The 20569-nt window shown below is 36.7% G+C and overlaps 1 protein-coding gene across 2 annotated transcripts in view; it reads left to right on the top strand.

Annotated features, from left to right (window-relative positions):
• Positions 1 to 20569, top strand: part of SPAG1 (sperm associated antigen 1) — a 45638-nt gene that overhangs the window by 15782 nt on the left and 9287 nt on the right. Inside the window, exons 8-14 of one of the 2 annotated variants that reach the window (XM_054059992.1) lie at positions 372 to 502; positions 1408 to 1514; positions 3868 to 4030; positions 9603 to 10022; positions 10414 to 10513; positions 13935 to 14087; positions 18453 to 18625. In XM_054059992.1, coding sequence (XP_053915967.1) covers positions 372 to 502; positions 1408 to 1514; positions 3868 to 4030; positions 9603 to 10022; positions 10414 to 10513; positions 13935 to 14087; positions 18453 to 18625 — 1247 coding nt within the window. The remainder of the gene's footprint in view (positions 1 to 371; positions 503 to 1407; positions 1515 to 3867; positions 4031 to 9602; positions 10023 to 10413; positions 10514 to 13934; positions 14088 to 18452; positions 18626 to 20569) is intronic. The other variant, XM_054059993.1, reaches the window with a different exon arrangement.

Here is a 20569-nt window from a genome sequence, read left to right as displayed (position 1 = left end):
CAGACCCCTTCATCATAACCTCCAGAACTCTGTAGTTGTGTTTGATACTCTCAAAAGGTTTCATTTGGCACCTCCATTTGAGTCTATATGGGTAGCACGAAGAGGTAATAGTTTGTGGCACATGAGCTATGACATCTTCCCTGCAACATCTCAGATCTAAGCCCTGACAAGCGACAGACCTCTGAAGATGGTAAATGTGGTTGGTGAATGGTTGCCTCTGGTCTCACAGGAGGGAGTTTCTAACCACCAATATGGTTAGAATGTCAGTATTAATATTGTTCTAATATTGTTTTCACCTTCTGACAGCGAAGTTTTCCTACATTTGGATTTTCTAACTACAAGCCTACCATGGTCCATATTCCCTTTTTCAGGAGTATATCTGTAATACCCACTGCAGCTGCATATAATAACAAAGCTCAAGCTGAAATCAAGCTTAAGGACTGGGATAGTGCTTTGCAGGATTGTGAGAAGGTACTGGATATGGAACCCGGCAACATAAAAGGTAAAGTAGAACATCGAATCATAGAATAGTTTAGATTGGAAGGGATCTTGAAGATCATCTAGTTCCACCCCCTCTTACCATGGGCAGGGACATCTCCCACTAGATGAGGTTGCCCAGGGCCCCATCCAACCTGGCCTCGAACATCTCCAGGGATGGGGCAGCCACAGCTTCCCTGGGCAACCTGTGCCTGTGCCTCACCGCTCTCAAAGTGAAGAAATTCTTCCTAATGACTAGCCTAAATCTGCCCCTCTCCAGTTTATACCCATTGCCCTTCTACATCTTATTTTATTTCTAGCAAATAAAATGGTACATACCCATTCATGTTGTCAGTTGACTTAACTGAGCTGTAGATCAGGTCGAAGTACAGATAAGGAAACAGTAGCTTCCTAAAGTAATTTTAACAGTATTTTGGGGATCAGGGAAGTTTTCTGCAGTTTGTACTGCTGATTTGTAACAGGTGTTTTTACATGGCAGCATGAGACCATCTCTTGTTTTTGACATGGTGACTATAAGCTCTTTTGCGTTCATGCAGTGTATTGTTTCTGTAATACCCACACTGAAGTATTAATTGCCTGAAAAAACACATGAAAACAATGAAAGCTAGTGATTTAATCCTTTCTGAAGGCCAGGGCCTGAATGTAACTCTCTATACATGTGTGGGAGAAAGGGAAAAATGGGAAAAATATTAAAAGATGCTTCACAGTTCATCATCGCTGTCTCAAAAGGTGTCGTGCGAAATGGCATCATTAAAAATGAGCAAGAGAGCAGTTATTAACATAGAATCATTATGTGGTAAATGCAGAATTTTAAACACTGTTTTACGCTTAGTATGTGTAGGAAAAGTAGTATATTTTTATCTGCTTTATGGTTTAAATACATAGTTAAGACACTTTGTTTCTTTGTAGCTCTGATGCGCCGTGCCAGTGTGCACAATCAGCTGCAGAATTACCAGGCAGCTATAGAGGATCTGAGCGAAATACTACACATTGAACCAGAAAACGCTATAGCTAAGGTAAAGATAAATGAGTTGAATATAACTAGAACGAGGTAGTATGCAGCTGTGGCATAAAGTGAGTACAGTTTGTATTATTTGGCTTGAATAGAGTTTTCAGGACACCTACAGTCTACTGTGCCAACAATCAGCTTTCCAAGACCACATAGGTGCCTGGTGGTGGAAATTAGATTCCTGAATGTGACCAGGTCTTCTGTTCACTACTTAACTGAGAGAACTTGTAGGTAATTAAGTCTTTCTCTGTTAATGTAGTTTAGGTGTCTAAATCTTACTGCTGAGCATACTTATAGTCTTAGTGTCTTAGCTAATCAAAGTAATTTGGAAATTTCTCTCAAGAAGATCCAGTAGGATAGACGTATTTAAGTTTGACATGCAAGTCACAAGAAAAATTCAAGAGAGAAGCTGAACTTTTATTGTTGCTGTTGTACAGTCAGCCCAAAAGGAGAGGACCTGGGTTCTGTCATCAATTTCAACGTGCTGTTGTAAATCCTCATTTCTTACCTCCAAGCTAGAATAAAACACCTTTTCATATCTTCTGATGAATCTGCACCTTCCTTAGCCAATTTTGGATCTAAGAAAGCCAGATGCTTTATTTGGAAACTCACAGGATGTGGTCCTTGTGCTGCTATTACTTCTGCTGTTTAGGAGAGGATTGGTTTGTATCATTTCACTGGTATCTTCTTAGGGGTGTTTTGTGGGTTAGAACCAGTTCTTGCATTTGGATTCCGTGTGCCCTGAAAATTTTAAGTACCAGGTTGTTGGGATACTTAATTGCTCTTTGCCTGTTAATTAGGATTCCATCATACTGCTGTGCTTCCATTTTTTTTTTTATGTGTGACCTCTTGATGCTATGCAATTGTCTCGTCACCTGAATTCTGTTCAGCTCTTATTGTTGGCACATTTTGAGGTACTAGCAGCTTGCTGATTGTTACTTCTTTCTGTGAAGTTATTTAATAACTGCTATTGCTTGCACCAGTGAGAAGGGTCCAAGCCTGTTATATCAAATTCACCACTCGGAGCTTTCATCCCTTTAAGGGTGTTCTTGGAACTAGATTCCTGTCCAGAATAATTCTCAAGATTCACCTCAACCAAGAAATTTGCTGCCTTCTTTTTCTTTCCCCCTTTCTTTCTTTTTAAACACTTGTCTTGCTAGACTAAAGTTCTAAAAGAGCTTTTGGGTTTTTTCTGTCTCCAAAACTGAACCACTAAATAGCTTGGCTGGTGAGTCTGTGTTGGCAAACTCCACAACAGTCTCTGTGAAAAGCTTATCAAACAAGCTGCGCTGAGACTTCTTGTAATACCAGACATAAGATACTAATTTTGAGTACACTCTTCTGGAGAGCCATATACATTTGTAGCTTTGATGAGCAAAGCTGAAGCTGTAGCTGAAAGCAGACGTCTGTACTTAGTCTTAATCTGTGCCAGCTATTATGCCTTGGCTGAGATATCAGAGATGACAGAGTGCTTGGCAGGGCATTTTTTGAGTTGCTCTTTGCTTGGACGATCCTCAAAAGCTTTGAGATAAATATGAATGTATGGAACACATGCAGAGTGAATGTTTATGTGCAGAATCACTAAATAAAGATAAATTGCTTGTCAGTATCAGGAATTCTTCAGTGTACTTTGTCCATGTGAATCTTCACTTGTTCCTGTCCTTGTTTTATCTTTTTCTTGAGGAAGCGAGTACTGAAATGGCACTTCCTTGTACAGCATAGAATTAAATTCAAAATAGGTCATAGTGTTGGGTGTGTCTTACTCTGCTCTAGAAGTGTAAAGTGCAGTTGGAGGTTGGTTTGGTTTTTCTGAGTTATCAAAAATGTTTAGAAAATGAAAGGCTGCTTGATGATCTAATTTGCAGGCCTTAGAAGATGAGCAAACTTTTTCATTATTCAACAGCTAAGACATTTTCTCTTTTGGTTCTAGTTCTGTCAGTTACACTCCTCCATCAGGTATCCATTTTAATAAACAGATTTTAGGCTTTTTTGGAGGTTCTGGAAAGAGCTTGTTTTCCACGTCTCTTCTGAGTAGACTATGCAGGATATCACAATGGTGCAGTCTACTTTTTTCTTTTTAAATAATTTTGGGTTTTTGCTTCAGCTGTTCATTCAAGAAAAAGTACTTATTTGTGTGCTATCTTCTTAATTTCTAAGAGACATTAAGTGCTAATCTTGGCTTTGATACTGACTCTTGGACAATTCACATTTATTGTCTCTGTTTTTATATTGTTAACATTTATTTCAATAGTTCCCCAGGATTTTCTGTGGTTTATTTAACAGAGTGTATTTTCTGTATATAAATTACGATTTATGTATCTATGATATCTTCTGGTATTCCTCATTTTTCTTTATTGCAGAGAAATCTACTAGAGATTGAAAGGAAACTGAAAGGTTTAAAGCCTGTATCTGAGACTCAAGGCAAAGGAAAAAGAATACTTATTCAAGAAATAGGGGATTCAGAAGGTGATGAAGAAAGAGAGGAAGATACACAAGAACGTAAAAGAAGCGGTGGAGTTACAAGTAATGTTTTGTTACTCCCTATTTAATTTTAAGCTGAGAAAAAATCATTGCCTTTGATATTCCAATATTTATTCACGCAATTTGTCTATATTTGTTTGCACAGAATTTTGCCTGTTCACATTCACTACTTAAAGTAGATCTGAGCGTGAAATCTAAAATCCAGTTTTATTACACATCTTTGGAATTATTTCTGGAAAGGGTATAATAGAGACAGATGGAAAATATTGTGATAAATCACTTACTTCCCTGTGTCCTGTGTAATTTGATACCTCTCCTTTGGTGTGGACCCAGTCACGAATTTCTTCCAGTATTAGAGAACATTTTGTGTTCCTTAGCTCTTCTGTTCCACAGCTTTCTCGCCTTCTCACCATCATATTTTTCTTCTTCATTTTGTCTCCCTTGCTTGGATCAACAGGTGTAAAAATTTTGCAGTGACATATAATGTGATTTTTTTGTTGTTGTTTGTTTGGAAAACTATCAATCCTTTCTTTTTTTAATGTCAGAGATCATCTGTGTACTCTGAAAGTATATATGAGAGGTAAACTTTGTATAATTCTTTTACTGCATGTAGTTTACAAGCAGATGAAGTGTAGCTTCTGTTCTTGGATCACTGTGTTACTAAATGTAAGACTGCTGAGATGAAGCTACTGGCATAATCAGAGTACATGACTTGGCAGGAGGAGGTGAAGAAACAGGGACACTGGCAGATTGCTTTTAAATTCAAGCTGCCTGTCTGGGCTCCAGCCTGCAACAGAATAACACCCTCAGGTTGATTTCCACCCTTTCTCCTTTTTCTTGGCTCTTTAAGGTAACTTGGTGTGACGGCTGTGGCTTTTGTGATTTCTGTGACCCGTGGTGTTCTTTATCTTGAAGTTAAATCTGTCTGTGAGTTTTCCAGCTTAATTGTGACTATTGGACTGTAAGTGTTAGATTTAATAACACGTTATTTGCACACAAATTTAAGGAAAGTGCATTTTTCATGATCAGTAGGTATCCACTAAGTCTCCTCAGCTAAAACTGTGGGAGAAAGGAATGGATCATGTCCCTAGCTGTAATTATTAGGTAATCTGGCGTTGCTCTTCGTTGGGAGCATTCAGATGACTAAGTGCCTTCTAGCTCCAGAGGAAGACTCCTATTCTGTTGATGAAAGGTTAGGCTTTTGAACATAGGGAAGATTATCAGCTGATGTCAGTGTCACGTGTTCATGTGATATACGTAAGTGTTTATGAGGTTTAGGTGCAAGCATTTTCAAAGATTACTCTCCGTTTTAAAGTACAACTGGAAATGAATACAAAGTCAGTTCGCTTCTTGGATAAATCTAACACATCCTGTGAATCTAACAGCAATAAGTAGACTAAGCATTTCAAACATCTGCTCTATACATCTAGTCATGTAGTCGCAGTCGGTCCAGTAAAAAGAAATTCTTTTTGTATAGTAGAAACAGAAAATTGCTGAATTCCTAGACACAGAAAGAACTAGTATTAAGGCACAAAAAAAAGAAAAAATCATGTATGCGCTTGACAAAGTGCCTGATACTTTGATGTGTTTGTAGAAGTTATAATCTCAACTGAAAAATATGGTTTAAAGATAAATAAAACAAATGTATTTTAAATAGCCCATTTCATTTCATGAAAAATGGCTGAATCGTGTGGTATTTACTTGATCCATTATAATAATGTAAAAAAAAATTGTAGTAGACAGTTCTGAAATATAGTAAATATTTATTCATAAAAAGGAGAGTGCATTTAAACAAATGCAGTCTAAAGTAGCCATAAAATTATTTCTCAACCCATTTTTTCTAAAGATACTTCTGTAAAAAAAATGTGCTTCGAGCACAGACAAAGCTATGTTTTGCAAGTTGACTGTGGAAAAAGCTGCCTAGACAGGGTTTCCTTTGTGCATTGTTTATTTATTACAGTTTAGATGTGAAGAGAACATTCTTCTTCTGGACAAGACCTTATTCCCAATTCAGGATATATATAAAATACATATGTACTCTTTTTGCTTTTGCATGTGGCCTGCTGTTTCGTGCAGCTTGAGATTGCTGCTGGTTTGATACACTGACACTTGGCATTGAAGCACCAGAGCACTCCTTTTTCTATTGTGTTAAATCTCTGACCTGACTTCTGTTTTCACTGTCTCTGTGATATTAAATTTACTTGATGCCACAGCAGTTGGTTACAGTAAAATGTTTTTTTCCTAGTCTATGTTCCACTTGATAGCACCAAATTAAGGTCTTTGTCATTGAACATGACAGTACTGTGATTTGGAACTGTTGTTAGACTGAGGAGCATCTCATTATATCAGTCCACTACCTTGTGACTTTGTCTCCTTTCACTAGATCATCTTTTTTGGGGGAATGTTGTTAGGGGCAAAATAGATAAAAAAACTCTCTCTGCATCCTTGATGAACTGTGTATTTTGTTCTCAGCTGGTCTTGACCATGTATCATGGTTTCTTTGCTCTTGAACATCTTGAGGGAGGGACTCTTTGTCAGGGAGTGCAGGGATAGGACAAGGAATAGTGGTTTCAAGATGAAAAAGAGGAAATTTAGATTAGATATTAGGAAGAAATTTTCTACTGTGAGGGTGGTGAGGCACTGGCATTGGCACAGATTGCCACCCACAGAGACGTCATGGGTGCCCCATCCCTGGACGTGTTCAGGGCCAGGCTGGATGAGACTTTGAGCAGCCTGATCCAGAGGAAGGTGGCCTTGCCCACGGCAGGGGGGTTAGAACTGGATGGGCTTTAAGGTCCCTTCTGACCCAAACCATCCTATGTTTCTATGAAATAAAACTGGATTCGCAGTCTTTATATTTCTACTTTTTCTTTACTTGTTCCCTGTGGAACATCAGACTTTTATTTGATGTTACAGATGATTCGTCAATGTGTGTGTTTCATGATTTTTCACAGTGGACAGTGTGTAAGGTCTTATATTTGCTCTTTGAAAAGGCTGTTTGGCATGCTTAAATGCTCTTTGAAGTTTCTGATTTGTTGTGGGTAGGAGCATATTGGGTAGGAGACAATTAGAGCGCTTTCCTACTCAAGCGATCACTTGTGCTTACTGTTATTTTTTTGGTATTCCTGGTATTGCTTTCTGTTCTCCTCTACTATTGGGGCTCTGAGATAATTGAGATGTTATCTGTTGGTTAATGCTTACTGACTGCTCTGTGTCCTCGCTCAGTTGGCCTTTATGCCTATCCAAATTTATTTTAATTTTTGGTAATCTCTGTGACCTGAATTTTACAGTAAAAGAAAGTTTCTTTGCCGTTGTAACCTTGAATAATTGACTGTGTCTGTTCTCCTTATGGTTAGAAGCCTTGTTGATGAAGTCTTGCATGAGCACAATTGGCCAATCCCAATAAGCTAAACCAAGGACATGTAATACAAAACAGATACTTGCTAATTGTGTATGGCACAAAAGGAAAAATCATTTAAAATTGGAAAAAATTAATCTGTGGAGACTTGGGCCATTCTGATTGCCTTCATATATACCTAGTTGAGAGTGGGTAAAAGAGTTGAAAATGTTTCTTGGCTTCATTAATAGGCAAATTTATTGTGAACTGAACTTAGATATGTTGTTTTTCATTCAGCTACCACTATTTTTGAGCCATGCTTCTGGAAGATAAATATGTAATTTTAAATGAAGGATGTTGTCATCAACTAAAAAAAATAAACTGTTTCTTTTGTTGTATTCAGTAGCTTTTGTTTTATGACTCTCTTTCTATTTTAAGGTCATTATTTTAGTACTAACATGAATTAAAAATCTTTCTAATTTGTATATGTTGTCATTTCTTCAGAATCTTATCCATGCTTTTCAGTACCTTTCTTTATCTTTTCTTTGGAATTTATAATATGTCTGGTCTTAGATTTGAGAAATTATATATGTACAATTTTGTGCATGGTGTTTACTCAGTCCAGAAATATTTAGGCAGTTAACACAACTTGACAGCTAATCAAGTTAATTATAAGTATTCTTATTTTCATAGGTTCTCCAAGTGCTATAAATGTTTCCTGTTTGATCCAGGATTGGTTCTGTGCACTTCATCTTCAAAAAATATTCTCCTGTAGTTGAGGAAATGACATTTGACATCTATATCACACATTATCTGACTTTCTTGCCTTTTCTTTGTCTCTAGCAGTTGCTGCTGCTCTTCAGTAGTGTTTTGATGTAGTTTTTTTCCTAAAAGCTTGTCCTATATCCTCTTCACTGTGACATTTAAAATTGTTTTTTTCCTATTTTCTTTTTTTTTACTAGAAAGTATACATACAGACTGTTCTGTGTTTTGGTGGATGTAACATAGAAGTGGTTTTAGACTGTGTCCAAGGAAATTGTTAATGTAGTACTTCCGTCTTCATTCATCTGCCTAGCGAGTCTTTCATCCTCATCCTCTCTACCAAACAGACTTTAAATCTTTATGGCATATTTGGCACTGCAAAATGTGATAGATGGATGGATGGATAGAAGTCTCAAATATAAATAAATTTATTTGAAATTTTCCGAAAATGTCTGTATGGGTAGAATACATTTACCATATTATTGTTCCTGGTGTGGAGTATAAAATTATTTTTAAACATAGTATTTTAAAACAAAGACCACAGCAAGGAAGGATGCACTTGGACCTGTCTGTTAGGCACTAGAGAATCTAGTTGTTTTAAAAAATTGCCTGTTAAGTTCCATCTCAATAACATTTTATGTAGTAAAAAGCCTTTCTGTAATTTGGAACAACCTAGATTTCACCCCTATTCAATCAACTTAGAAGTTGAGTTTGAGTCAATTGGAACTATCACTTCAGCATATGAATGCATGGAACACTTCTGTTGGACAGATGAGCCCATCGTGTTAAGAGGGGGCCTAGAACCCAGCAGCTTAATAGGACCAAAACCACAGTTGGCTCTGTGTTTTTGGTAGTGTCAAGATTCAGACTCTGAAGAAATCTGTATTTGAATTCTGTGGTGATAATCTGTTAAGAATTCAGGTGACTAAGGAATATATATTTGAGGCCATTATTATATGAGTTTTCCTAATTAAATTAGTAATAAATAATAGTGAAAGTTCAATGATCAGAAGTCTCTATAAAAGGCTGTTTGGCATGTTTAAATGAAGCCTTTTTGAGAATGATTTATAAGCTTTTATTCCTCCCAGTCTATGTTATATTTGAGGTGTAGAATGTTACTGGTTTGTTAGCAGTCTGTTCTAATTTTGACATGCAAGTGTTTTGATTTGTCTATGGAAAATCAGTGTATCAGTATTGTAACAGCCAGTATTTGAAGAGTTAATTACAAGGTGAATTCTGTACCATTCTGACACTGCAGAACAGGGGGTTACAGTGTACCCAGCAAGGAGAAATGAGATTTCATAGTAATACATTCTTAGTCATAATTGCAAATTACTTGTAAATAGGCGTTTTTCTGTGTTCTTGGAAGTGTTTTCTGAGGCAAATAAATCTTGCTAACATTAAGATGCCTGAAAGATTTGGTAATGCGTTCTTTGGCTGTACACCCCTCTTTGCCAGGACGATAGTTTCTTCTGATGATGCAAGCTCTAACTCAGCTCATTAACCTCCTCCTAGAAATTGTTCCAGTCAGAGGAGAGGCGGGTACCAAGAAGGCTGTGATGGGGAACGCACAGAGAAAGTTTCACAGCAAGGGAGGTGGCAGTAAGGCAGAGGACAGAGAGACACAGAAGCAGAAGGAATCCACTGAGAGCAGGTTAAAAAAAGGCACATCAGAAAAGAAACCACAAAAGAAGTTGTCAGACCATGAAGGTGAAGTTAATGGCTATTTACACAGTGAGCAAAAAAGTGAAAGCCCTGAAGCTGAGAAGATCTCCGAGTCGCATGGAGCAGGGTCTCAGTCGGCTGACAGTGGCAGTTCACTTCCTCCCATTGCAGCAAAACTAAAAAGTGAAGGAAATGAGTTATTTAAGAGTGGACAGTTTGGAGAAGCTGTGCTCAAATACTCAGAAGCAATTGAATATGTCATCAGTCTGGGTGAGTGCGATACCTCTCGCTTTATACTTAAATCTAGGATTATCATTTAGATTATTTAAAGGAACTAGAAATTAATTTGCCTCGCCTTCCTCTGGATTTTTGGCGGGAGTTACTGTGCAGTAAATTCTTTGTCGTTGTCTGTAGAGAATAATTCATGTGGTACAAAATATAGGAACATGAGCAAAATAATCTTTTGACTTCCTTGGGGCAGAGCTGTTTGCTTTTATTTATGTGTTTGAATAATTACATAGGTGAGATGGTAAAGGAAAGCTCCTTACAGCTTTGCACTGTCAGCAAGCTGCATCACTGCAGTGCAACATACAGTATGCAGGTCTTTAATTCTTGAATGTTGTTTCAGGAATGGTGTTTAATTTTTATTAACTTCTTTTAGGAGAACAAAGTCCAGCTGATTTAAGTATCTTGTACTCAAACAGAGCGGCGTGTTACCTCAAAGAAGGCAGCTGCAGTGACTGCATTCAGGATTGTAACAGGTAAATTGCAGCCTCCCATGTAGAGCAGCGACATTCCTGATGATGATTAAACGTTTTAACTGTTACATTGTTATTGCAGTTTGTCTTAGAACAATCTTCAATAAAGTCTGATTCCCTGCCTAAATGGCAGATACCTTTTATCTGTTATGTAAACAATCACATAGAACCTAGGAAAGGAATAACTTAACTTACTGTCTTGCTGTGTAAGGGCAGTTCTTAGGCTTCTTGTGTACATAGAAGTGCATAGCAGGGTTAAATTTTTTAATATAATAGCAGCCTCACTTCAGGAATGCTTTATAGTAATTTATATGTAAAAGCTTTGTTAAGCCAGATTCTTGTCACAGTGTTGGAAATTGCTTTCAAACATGTGTATAGTGTGTGTGTTCTCTGTGTTTGGTTTTGTTGGTTTTGTTTGTTTTATTTAAACATATACTTGGCAGAGTTATAAACAGTGATTACAGCTGTTCAGGAGTTGAGCTAAAATCCCTTCTGCTTATTGTGGCTTTTAAGGATACACGGGTTAGAGAGGATCTGATGTCTTCATTTGCCTTCTGTTAAATTATTACTGTATTTCTACATATTTTTTTAATATTTTCAGAGATGTGGTTAGTAAGACCGAAGCTTAGTATTTAAAAATCTCAAGACAGTTAGAAATTGTATTAACTAATCAGTTGGGTTTTTTACAGCACAACCTAGCTGTTTAAAAACCCCAAAACTAAAAATAAAATATGCATGTAACTTTCTATTAAATAAATATTTGGATTACTGCCTGTGTTTTAACCAACAGAAAAGTTTTCTGAAAATGTAATCTAAAAAAAAATTGACTTGTTAGCAATATTTCATTAAAACAGATGCAGGACCAGAGGCAGCTTGCTGATAAAACAAGATGACATGCTTAACAGCCATCACATTTTTCTGTTCAGGAGGTCTGAAGTGTGTAAGACTTCAACTGAAATCAATAATACAAAGCATTTGGGTTTTGTATTTTCACCGACCGGAAGCTTTATTTTCTTACTACTTAATGATAGCGTCTTTAATGTCATGCATATTTTCTGGATGCACAAGGACCCATGGTGCTTAGCAAACATGACGGAAGTAGAAATGAAAATTTAGAGACTGAGAAGCAGAGCTGCAAAACTGCCAGCACATATGAATTAGGCAATGCTGCGTATTATTGCTTATAAATATCTGAAGGGTGGGTGTCAGGAGGATGGGCCAGACTCTTTTCAATGGTGCCTGGTGACAGGATGAGAAGCAGTGGGCACAAACTGGAACACAGGAAGTTCCATCTAAACACCAGGAAAAACTTCTTTGCTGTGAGGGTGATGTGGGGAACAGGCTGCCCAGAGGGGCTGTGGAGTCTCCTGCTTTGGAGATATTCAAAACCCACCTGAACATGTTCTTGTGCAGCCTGCTCCAGCACGGGAGCACGTGCAGCCTGCTCCTTAGCACGGGAGTTGGACTTCATGGTCTCCAGAGGTCCTTTCCAACCCCTCTTATTCTGTGATTAAACCTTCTTTAGGCAACACAGCATGAAGGATCATCTACAAATAGGTTACTTGATTTCAAAGGAAAAGATGGTGTAGTGCTTACATTTGCAATACAAAATTTGTGATACAAAAACCGTATTGAACGTTTATCTTTCATTTAGATTTAGCAATTTAGGGCTTAGAAGTGTATCAAAAATGTCTGGATCTCTCTCTGTCTCAAGACTCTGATTTGAAGTGCCTTTGATTCTTGTTACAGAGTAAAAAGGGCTCCTGTGCAGTAATGATACATTATTTAGTACTGTGGTGTGGTTTGGTCCCTGCCTGTATTATCTTTGCACCCTACTCTGGAAATGTAGTTTTCAGTTCCCACTTATGCTCTTCTTCAAGCAATGTTGTCTTCCCCTGAGTTTATTTAGGGTTGTTGCTTTTCTTCATTCTTGGTGTGAGAAACCTGAAATTGCTTAAATATTTTTCTAAGTTACAGAATGTCAAGTGTTCTTGCAGAGGTTTGTGCATTGCTGTATTTTTCAAATGCTTTTAGCAACATGAAAAGAAATGGAATATTGGAAATATTTATGATAGGGTAATTGGAAATGTATATTCTAGAAATCATTGTTCCTCTGGCCTTAGGAGGAGTAATAGTGCAAAGCCAAGTCAAAGCAAAGAAGGCCAAACAGCCTCCTGGGCTTAGAAAAGGGAGCACAGCCAATAAGTTGAGGGAAGTGATTATCCCCTTGTACTCAGCACTTCTTAGACAACATCTGTGATAACTGTTGGTTTTAAGCTTCCTCAGTACCAGAAAGATAGTGATCAGTTGGAGCGAGCTCTGTGAAGTGTCACTGAGGTAGCTGTGAAGGCTGAAGCACTTGCCTGGAGAGCAGAGACTGAGGGAGTGGAGTTTGTTTAGCTTCAGAAGAATGGCTTCCAGGGCTCCTGACCGCAGCCTGCTGGTACCTGTGAGGAGATTACCCAGAGGATGGATCCTGGCTCTTCTGGCAGTGCATTGTGGAGGGGAAAAGACAAAAGAACCATGCAAGATTCGGACTGTTTATTGGGAGAAACCTTTTCCCCATGAACGGTGGAGGTCATTGTAACAGAGATGTGCAGAGGTTCCCTTGGAGGTTTTCAAGGCCTGACTGAATTAGACCCTAGGCATACTTGTCTGATCTCAGAGCTGACCCTACTGGTAGGAGAAGGTTGGATTAGGGACCTCTCAGCCTGAATTACTTTATGATTCCGTGAAATCTAATTAGATAGCCTCATCATAATTTCAGTATTTCGAAGTTTATCTTTTTCTCTTTAGCAAGAATCAGTGATATATAAAAGGTGATCTTCAATACTTTGTGGTTTGCTCTTCATATTGCTGGAAAAGCACATGTTTTTTTGGAAAGAGTTCTTATTGCACAGTGTTGGGGGTTTGAAATTGGTGGTGACTAGGCATGCAATCAGAAGAGTAGACACAAAACACAGGCAAAAACCTGAAATCTGAAAAACATGGGTGCATATTCATGTCTTACTAAATGTATGTGCGTACTTCCATGTAAGAAAGAAGAACTGAAAATCAACGTAGGCAAAAGCACAATGTACTTGAAATCGCTGTGTGTCTAGGCATGACTTAAGAAAAATAGCTTTTGCTCTTAAACAGTTGGCATTGCATTAATGTCTTCTTGGTCATGAAAGAAGTTTTCCAGATGGAAAGTGGGGATTTAAGTGAGGTAAGTTGTAGTAAAAGCACTAACAACTGCATAACTGCATGCCATTTAGGGTATTAATATAAACCCATTTTCCTTGGTTATTTTACTGTAAGGCCCTTCTGGAATCACAAAGTTGTTCTTTATAGAGAGCATAGTTCTCTATATCATAAAATAGTTTTATTAATATTATTTCAGTTACTCTGTTTCAATCCTGCCTTTTTCCTTTGTTTTCTGCAGAGCTCTGGAGCTTCAGCCATTTTCTCTTAAGCCTCTTCTACGACGAGCAATGGCAAATGAGTCAATGGAGCGGTATCGACAGGCATATGTTGATTATAAAACCATTCTACAAATAGACAGCAGCATCCAAGCAGCAAATGATAGTGTTAATAGGTAATTCCACTTACAAATTTTGTGATATCTGTCCAAATAGAAAAGTAGAATTCAATATTGTCTCTTTTATGCACCCCCTCTGTTTTGTGTCCCTCAGAGGCAGGCTTGTTACAGCTAGAGGACTGATTGTTTCATTTAGTTATTTTCCCATTGCTTGACAATTTTTCCTCTGCCAGCAGTAGGTCTGTTTTAAAAATGAAATATTTTAAAGGCTTTTTTTATTGGTGCTTCAACTTGTATTTGATACCATGTAAAGTAATACTTTAAGGTCCATACTTTTTCTCTGACGTTTCTGTTTCTTTTTCGTATTAGCAGTCTTCCTGTGGCAGTTGGGGATTTGTGTTAAGTGTGAATCCTTCAGTATGCTGCAGTTGTGTAAACACCTTAGTAGCTTTATACAGGGGTTGGCTACAAATCTTAGAGGTTTATAAACTGTAATAAAATATTATTTTTAACCCTAATATTAATACTTCCAGCATTAATTCTTGCTGTCAAGGGAGATGTCTCAATTTCTATAATTATGTTTTAGTAGTGTAAAATCAGCTGTATGGACACTATTGTAATTGTGTTCTCATTAACATATAGTAAGTACTTAATTCTGTGAAGGATAGGATATGCCTTTCCTTTTTCTTTCGTTTTTTGATGGGCAAAAATGTATTTATGAAAGCAGAACAGCCACTAATCATTGAGCAGGAACCCACATGCATGTGACTTTTAACAAACATTGGAAACCAGTACCTTTTTTTCCTTTTTAAGGCATAACCCTGAGCATCCATTATTGCTTCATTAAAAAATCCATAGTATCTCTAAATTCTGCTTATTTGACCAGAGGTCACCAAAGGAGATCATCACACTTTATCTCCTTCTCTTTGAAGTCTTATTTTTCATAACACAACAAATTGTTATTGATCTTCTGTATTTATGTGGGTAATAGAGCACTTGGACTGGTGAGATAACTACTTGCTCTGCTATCTATGTGGTTATTATACTACTTATTAATCTTTTTGGCTTATTTTACCTGCAGATACTCTTTTCCTATTTCTCCTTGACTTGTAACTTGCTTAGTAATAAGCTTATTTCCTTTTTTCCCTTAACACTCTTCCTTTTCTCCTCTCTAGGCCTTCCTTATGTTTTTAGCTTCACTGCTCATTACTCTTTCCTCCCTGGCAACCCATCACCTTATTTCAGCTGCTTCTTCCTTCTTCTCTTCTGCTGGTAATTAATTTTTGCTTGCAAATTCTTAGTTTCTAAAACATAGACCTCCTACATAATGGAGCCTTTACTAGAATTTATTTTTTAATATTTTATCATTTATGAATTAAACTGAAATTGTTTACCTAAGTATTCATTTTGACTTCCACAGTAACAGACCTTTTAAAAAAATAATTCGAATGAAAAATGGTAGTTCTTCTACTGCCTTTTAAATTAAACGATGACCTCAAAATATAGTTGAATTTTTTTAATATATTAGAAATTTGGGCTTTTAACCACTTGCTGTTGGAGGATTTCTTTGTTTTTAAGTTCCTGCTGGAAACTGGATGATGATGCTGTAGGAAGCTGACTGGAAAAACTCATTATCCTACTTGTGTCTGAGAGGTGGTTTGATAAATCATGTTCAGGCTTGTCTTTCTGTACGTGCCTATCTAAGCAGGCTTTCCAAAACTCTTAAAATTGAATGAGTGTTCAATCTGATATTTGTAGTCATTCTTATATAAAAAATAAGTAGAATTTTTAATATAAAGCTTTTATCTGATTATTTTGCAATCAAAAGGAAGTAATTAGGAGTGTAAGTATATATTTTTATGAAAAGTCAACTGAAAATATGTATAAACAGTTACTTGAGAGTTTATTATCTTGATTAGATGATGTTGAATTGTGGTTTTTATTCGTTATCCTGAGGTGATTTGAAGATGAATTGGAAGGAATGTTGTTTCTTTTAATGGTGTGTGCCAAGTCACAGGAAAATACATTTCAAGCATGCTTTTAATCAGTGGCATTTCCCTAGCTTGTGAACATCAATGAATTTCTTACTTTGTGTATTTTAATTTCCTCTTGAGTGAGTGTTTTAGTATTTGCTTTTCACTTTTAGAAATGCAGAACCTCTAAGGTGGAGCAATATGTTTATGCTTTCCCATTTACTGAGTTGAAGTTGCATTGCAGATGTCTCGGCTCTTTTAATATTCGTTAACAAATTGCATTAGGTAGCTTGGGAGCTTTTATTACAAAGTCCGCTATGGGTATGATATGGTAGAAATCAATTTGTGATGAACCCCAGACTGCAGTATTGCTGGGTCAAGTTAGGGGGGAAGTGGGGAATGAGTTACCTGTGCTTTTTAAATAAACCATGGCACACAGATATGCAAAATCTGTGTGCATATTTTTGCAAAAGGCACATTTTTGCAAAAGGCTCTGCTTAGATTATTACATTACAAGAAGTCAATTGATCACAAAATCCTGCAGGATTCTTTCTGTTGATTTCGATAAATTAGATCCATTTTTTTCTCCAAATTTAAAGTCCTTTATGATAAATGGAGAAAAATAAACAGGAAGTCAATGGGGCTGTGGGTTACTGTAGGCTTATTCTGTTACTTTTTATGGGCAATACATAAACCTAATGAATTGGCTTTTTAATATGAACCGTACAGTTTTGTTCTCTAATAAAATAACCTGAGTACATTTTAGGGTTGTTCAATTTATGATGGTGTTTCACATTTTTCTTAAGAATTGAATTCAGACTATTGTTAAAAATATAAAGTTTTAGTAAAATTAAAGCAAAACAGAACTTGAAGAAGCTGCTTTGTTATTATGTCCTATAAAATCCTGCTTAGGAATGATGCAGGTAGAGGAGAGCTTTTGGAAGGGCATATGCAGCTACTGCACAGAAAAACATTATTCTTGTTCACTTAGAGAACAAATAAAGCAACTGCATAATATTGCAAAGTGTGATATTCTGTGTATAAGAAATTTACTTGCAGTTAAAAAACATAAGAAATGGTGTGTTTCATGCAGCATTATATAATACATAAAGCCACCCATTACATAGCTCTGCATAGAGCCTTTTTAGTCTGTATTGGTCTTTAAAGTATTGTAGTAGTTTCTGTTTTACAGTAAAGAAGGTTACAACAGGTGCTGCTGCTCCTGTTGGTTTTCCTATTGGACGCTAATGGGAAAAGAATTTGGTTCTGAGTCCTCTGGGACTTTTGACATAGTATTGTACTGAGGCTTTTTTTGTTGTTGTATAGCTATTATTCAAATATTTTAAAAGAACAAAACTAAGCAAGAAAACTTGGTTGGGTAATTAATCCTCAGTTTGTCTCATTCTTCATGTCATATTAAAGGTTCTTAATTTTTTTTATGTGTATTCATATCTTATGTTTTTTACACTTGAGTTAGATGGAAATGCACCTAGTATACCAATTTCAGGTTTACTGGCTACAGTACCAAAGTGACTTGCTTTGCTACTTCATTGAGAATCTCCTTTGTTAAAGCAGGTATCCAACTTATCGCCAGTTGAACTTGACTGTTAAGCTTATTTTGAGGTTAGAAGACATTTATTTCACTGTTATTCTCGTAACTGTGCAATGTTTGAGTTTTTTAAAAAAAAATTACAAAAATTGTAATGGGGCAATGAGATCTTGTATGGCTTTACTCATTTTCTCTATGTAGTTCTTTCTCCAAAATGTATCACAGCAATGGAAAACTCCCATTTGAATGGTTTTTTGGATTGCACATCTCATGGATGGTAATAATTGACCTATATATAGCTATGTGTTCATTTAAAAAGGCTAAACAATTTTTATATATTTTCGTTGCGTTTTTAAGTGGGTAAAAAATAAAGATTTATTGTGGAATTTCTGACTGCTCTGTAAAATGCAACTCAATACCTGCTTTGTGACCTGCACTGGTTATTTAGGGAATTGTGGAAAAGATTTCATTTGTCATTGCAGTTTTAGGTACCACACTTTGTCTGAGGATATTGTAATCTACACTTGTTACAAAACAGCTGAGAAAAGCCAACAAAATAAATAACATCCATTTTTTCCCTATTTCTCTGTTACACATGGTAGGCATCATTTGGAGCTCAGTTGCGAAATCAGTCATTTACTTAAGTGTTTACAGATCGTGCTAAGTCAGCTTCTTGTCCTCTAAATGCCGGCGTAAATACATCTAAAGTGGAAAAAGTCTGAATCTTAAATGCGTGCGATACCATTGAATGCTGTGACAATATTTTTTTTTTTAATTACTTTTACAGATAATTGTTTTTTTTAAAAAATTGGAACATTACATTATTTAGTTTGGATGTAAGTTATTAAAGTGTGAGTTAAATATCTGAAAAGTCATGTTGGTGGGACTTTTTTCTTTCAGAATAACGAAGACTTTAATAGATCAGGATGGTCCCAGTTGGAGAGAGAAGCTGCCACCAATTCCAGTTGTCCCGGTTGCTGCTCAGCTACACAGGTGGGATGGAGGAAACTTTACTTCAGAGAATAGGCCAAGAAGTACAGATATCAACAGAGAAGAACAGCTACAGATGAATCGTACGTATAGCTGATGCAAACATGCATACAGAAAAGAAAATAATATTATTTGAGAAATGGAATATGATTTAGTAATATCAAAAAAATTGCTGTAGACAATATTGATCAGAGACCTTTGTGAAAAGCCGGATTAATGATGGTCATTTACATTATTTGGTTTAACGTGCTTTCTGGAGCCACAACTATGATAAATATTTTTAAGCCAAGTGATGTTGTTTGCAGCAGGTAATTTCTGAAGTTATATAAAATAAAAGAAAATACAGCAGCAATAATCATCAATGGGATATTGAGTCCCATCACAGGTATCAGTGGTTTTCCTGACATCTTACTACGGTTCTAACACAGTTTCTCCCCTCAAAACACCACCCAAACAAACACACAACCTCAGGAACATAATCAGCTGCGTAATGTATAGCTGTCCTTTAATTGTTCAATAAAGCATTACTGAGCTCTTTGAACAGCAAGGGCAGACTTGTCAGTACCCAGTACTGAGTGACACGGGCGAGAGAACACTTCTGATTTCTTTTTATTTGTTTTTTTTCTTGTCTTGTGATGGAGTCGAACTTTGACAGCAGCCATTTAGTAGTCAGTCTTCAAAGGTGTTAGTTCTGGCCTTGTTTACACATAAGCACTGTGTGCTTAACTCGTTTAGGACACTTTCTTCCTCCTGATTCTTTTTCCATTGGTTGCAGTTTCCAGTTTTCTCCTGCAGTAAATAGGGTGAAGGAACCTTTCTGATTCAGTTTTCATTGACATTATACATTCTTTTCGCAAAGACCTTAGCTGTATGATTTTTTTACTTGACTTTTAATTGGCTTCCCTTTGAATTTATTTCTATATAAAGAAAAGTAGTGCTGAATATAATCTCGCCTTGATTAACACGGGGGGGGCTGCAATGTGTAACTGGCTTGCTGGCCAAATATATAGCAGTGCTAGGGTTATCTGTGCATAACGCATTACTGCAATAATGCATATCCTCAAATAACCCACACTGTTGGGCACCGCAGACTTTATGACTTCAAAATGATCTTTCAGGTAGCATGGAATTTATTTGTACCTGATGTAAAACAACAGACAACTTACAAATACCTGCATTTATGAGAATTGGATGTTTTTCTCAAGATTAAGACACAGTTTTAGAAACTTATAATATTGTGGTTTCTATACAATTTGAATAGTAGTGTGTAATAAACTTCAGTAATGCTACAGAAACATGAGGCATGTTGATGTATCTCAATTAAATTGATACAAGTTTTACTTTTTAAAATGCCCAGTGACAACTCTTTTCATTCCAGCTGTTTTCAGTGCATAACATCACTGATTCATCACTCTTAAGGATTGGGCAGCACTTGGTTCTGGCTTTTGTTTTTTTTTCAAATGAAGCAGAAAACTGACGTCTTGCATAATTGTAGCTATTAAACATAAATGCTTAGCTTGAAAGAGCTTATCGTTGTACTGATTGTTCTTCAGGCTTTTTCTGTAATTAAAGGGTACAACTTATTGGATTTTTATTTCAATATATAACCCACCTATTTAAACCTTTTAGGTAGTAGATCTGCATCTCTGTAACCTTGTGTAACTTTGTTAATAGAGAAAGTTTGAAGATTATTGTAGTGGAAAGTAGATGAGCAGCTCCTGAGGACATCAGTGATCACGTTTAGCAGTGAATGAAACTGGCTGTCACTGTCTTCATGAAGTGTGCTATGTCGCATTTGGATGCAAAACACATCTTGGTCTATTTCAAATAGAGAGAGCTTTGTTTAGGCCTTGTTTTTAGGAATACTACATGAAGACTGTGTAACAATTTTCTTCACCGAAGGCTGATGAGGTTGTGGTTGTCTTCTTGGACCTGTACTAAATCAGTGAGACCTGACAGTAATAGCTGGTGCCAGAAGCGCTCCAGCAGTAATGTTTAGTAGTTAAACCTTGCTGTTGGCTGACACC

This window comes from Cuculus canorus, chromosome 2 (assembly GCF_017976375.1).
Source record: "Cuculus canorus isolate bCucCan1 chromosome 2, bCucCan1.pri, whole genome shotgun sequence".
NCBI lineage: Eukaryota > Metazoa > Chordata > Aves > Cuculiformes > Cuculidae > Cuculus > Cuculus canorus.
The sequence above is the reverse complement of the archived record's forward strand: the minus strand, read 5'-3'. Positions and strand labels throughout refer to the sequence as shown.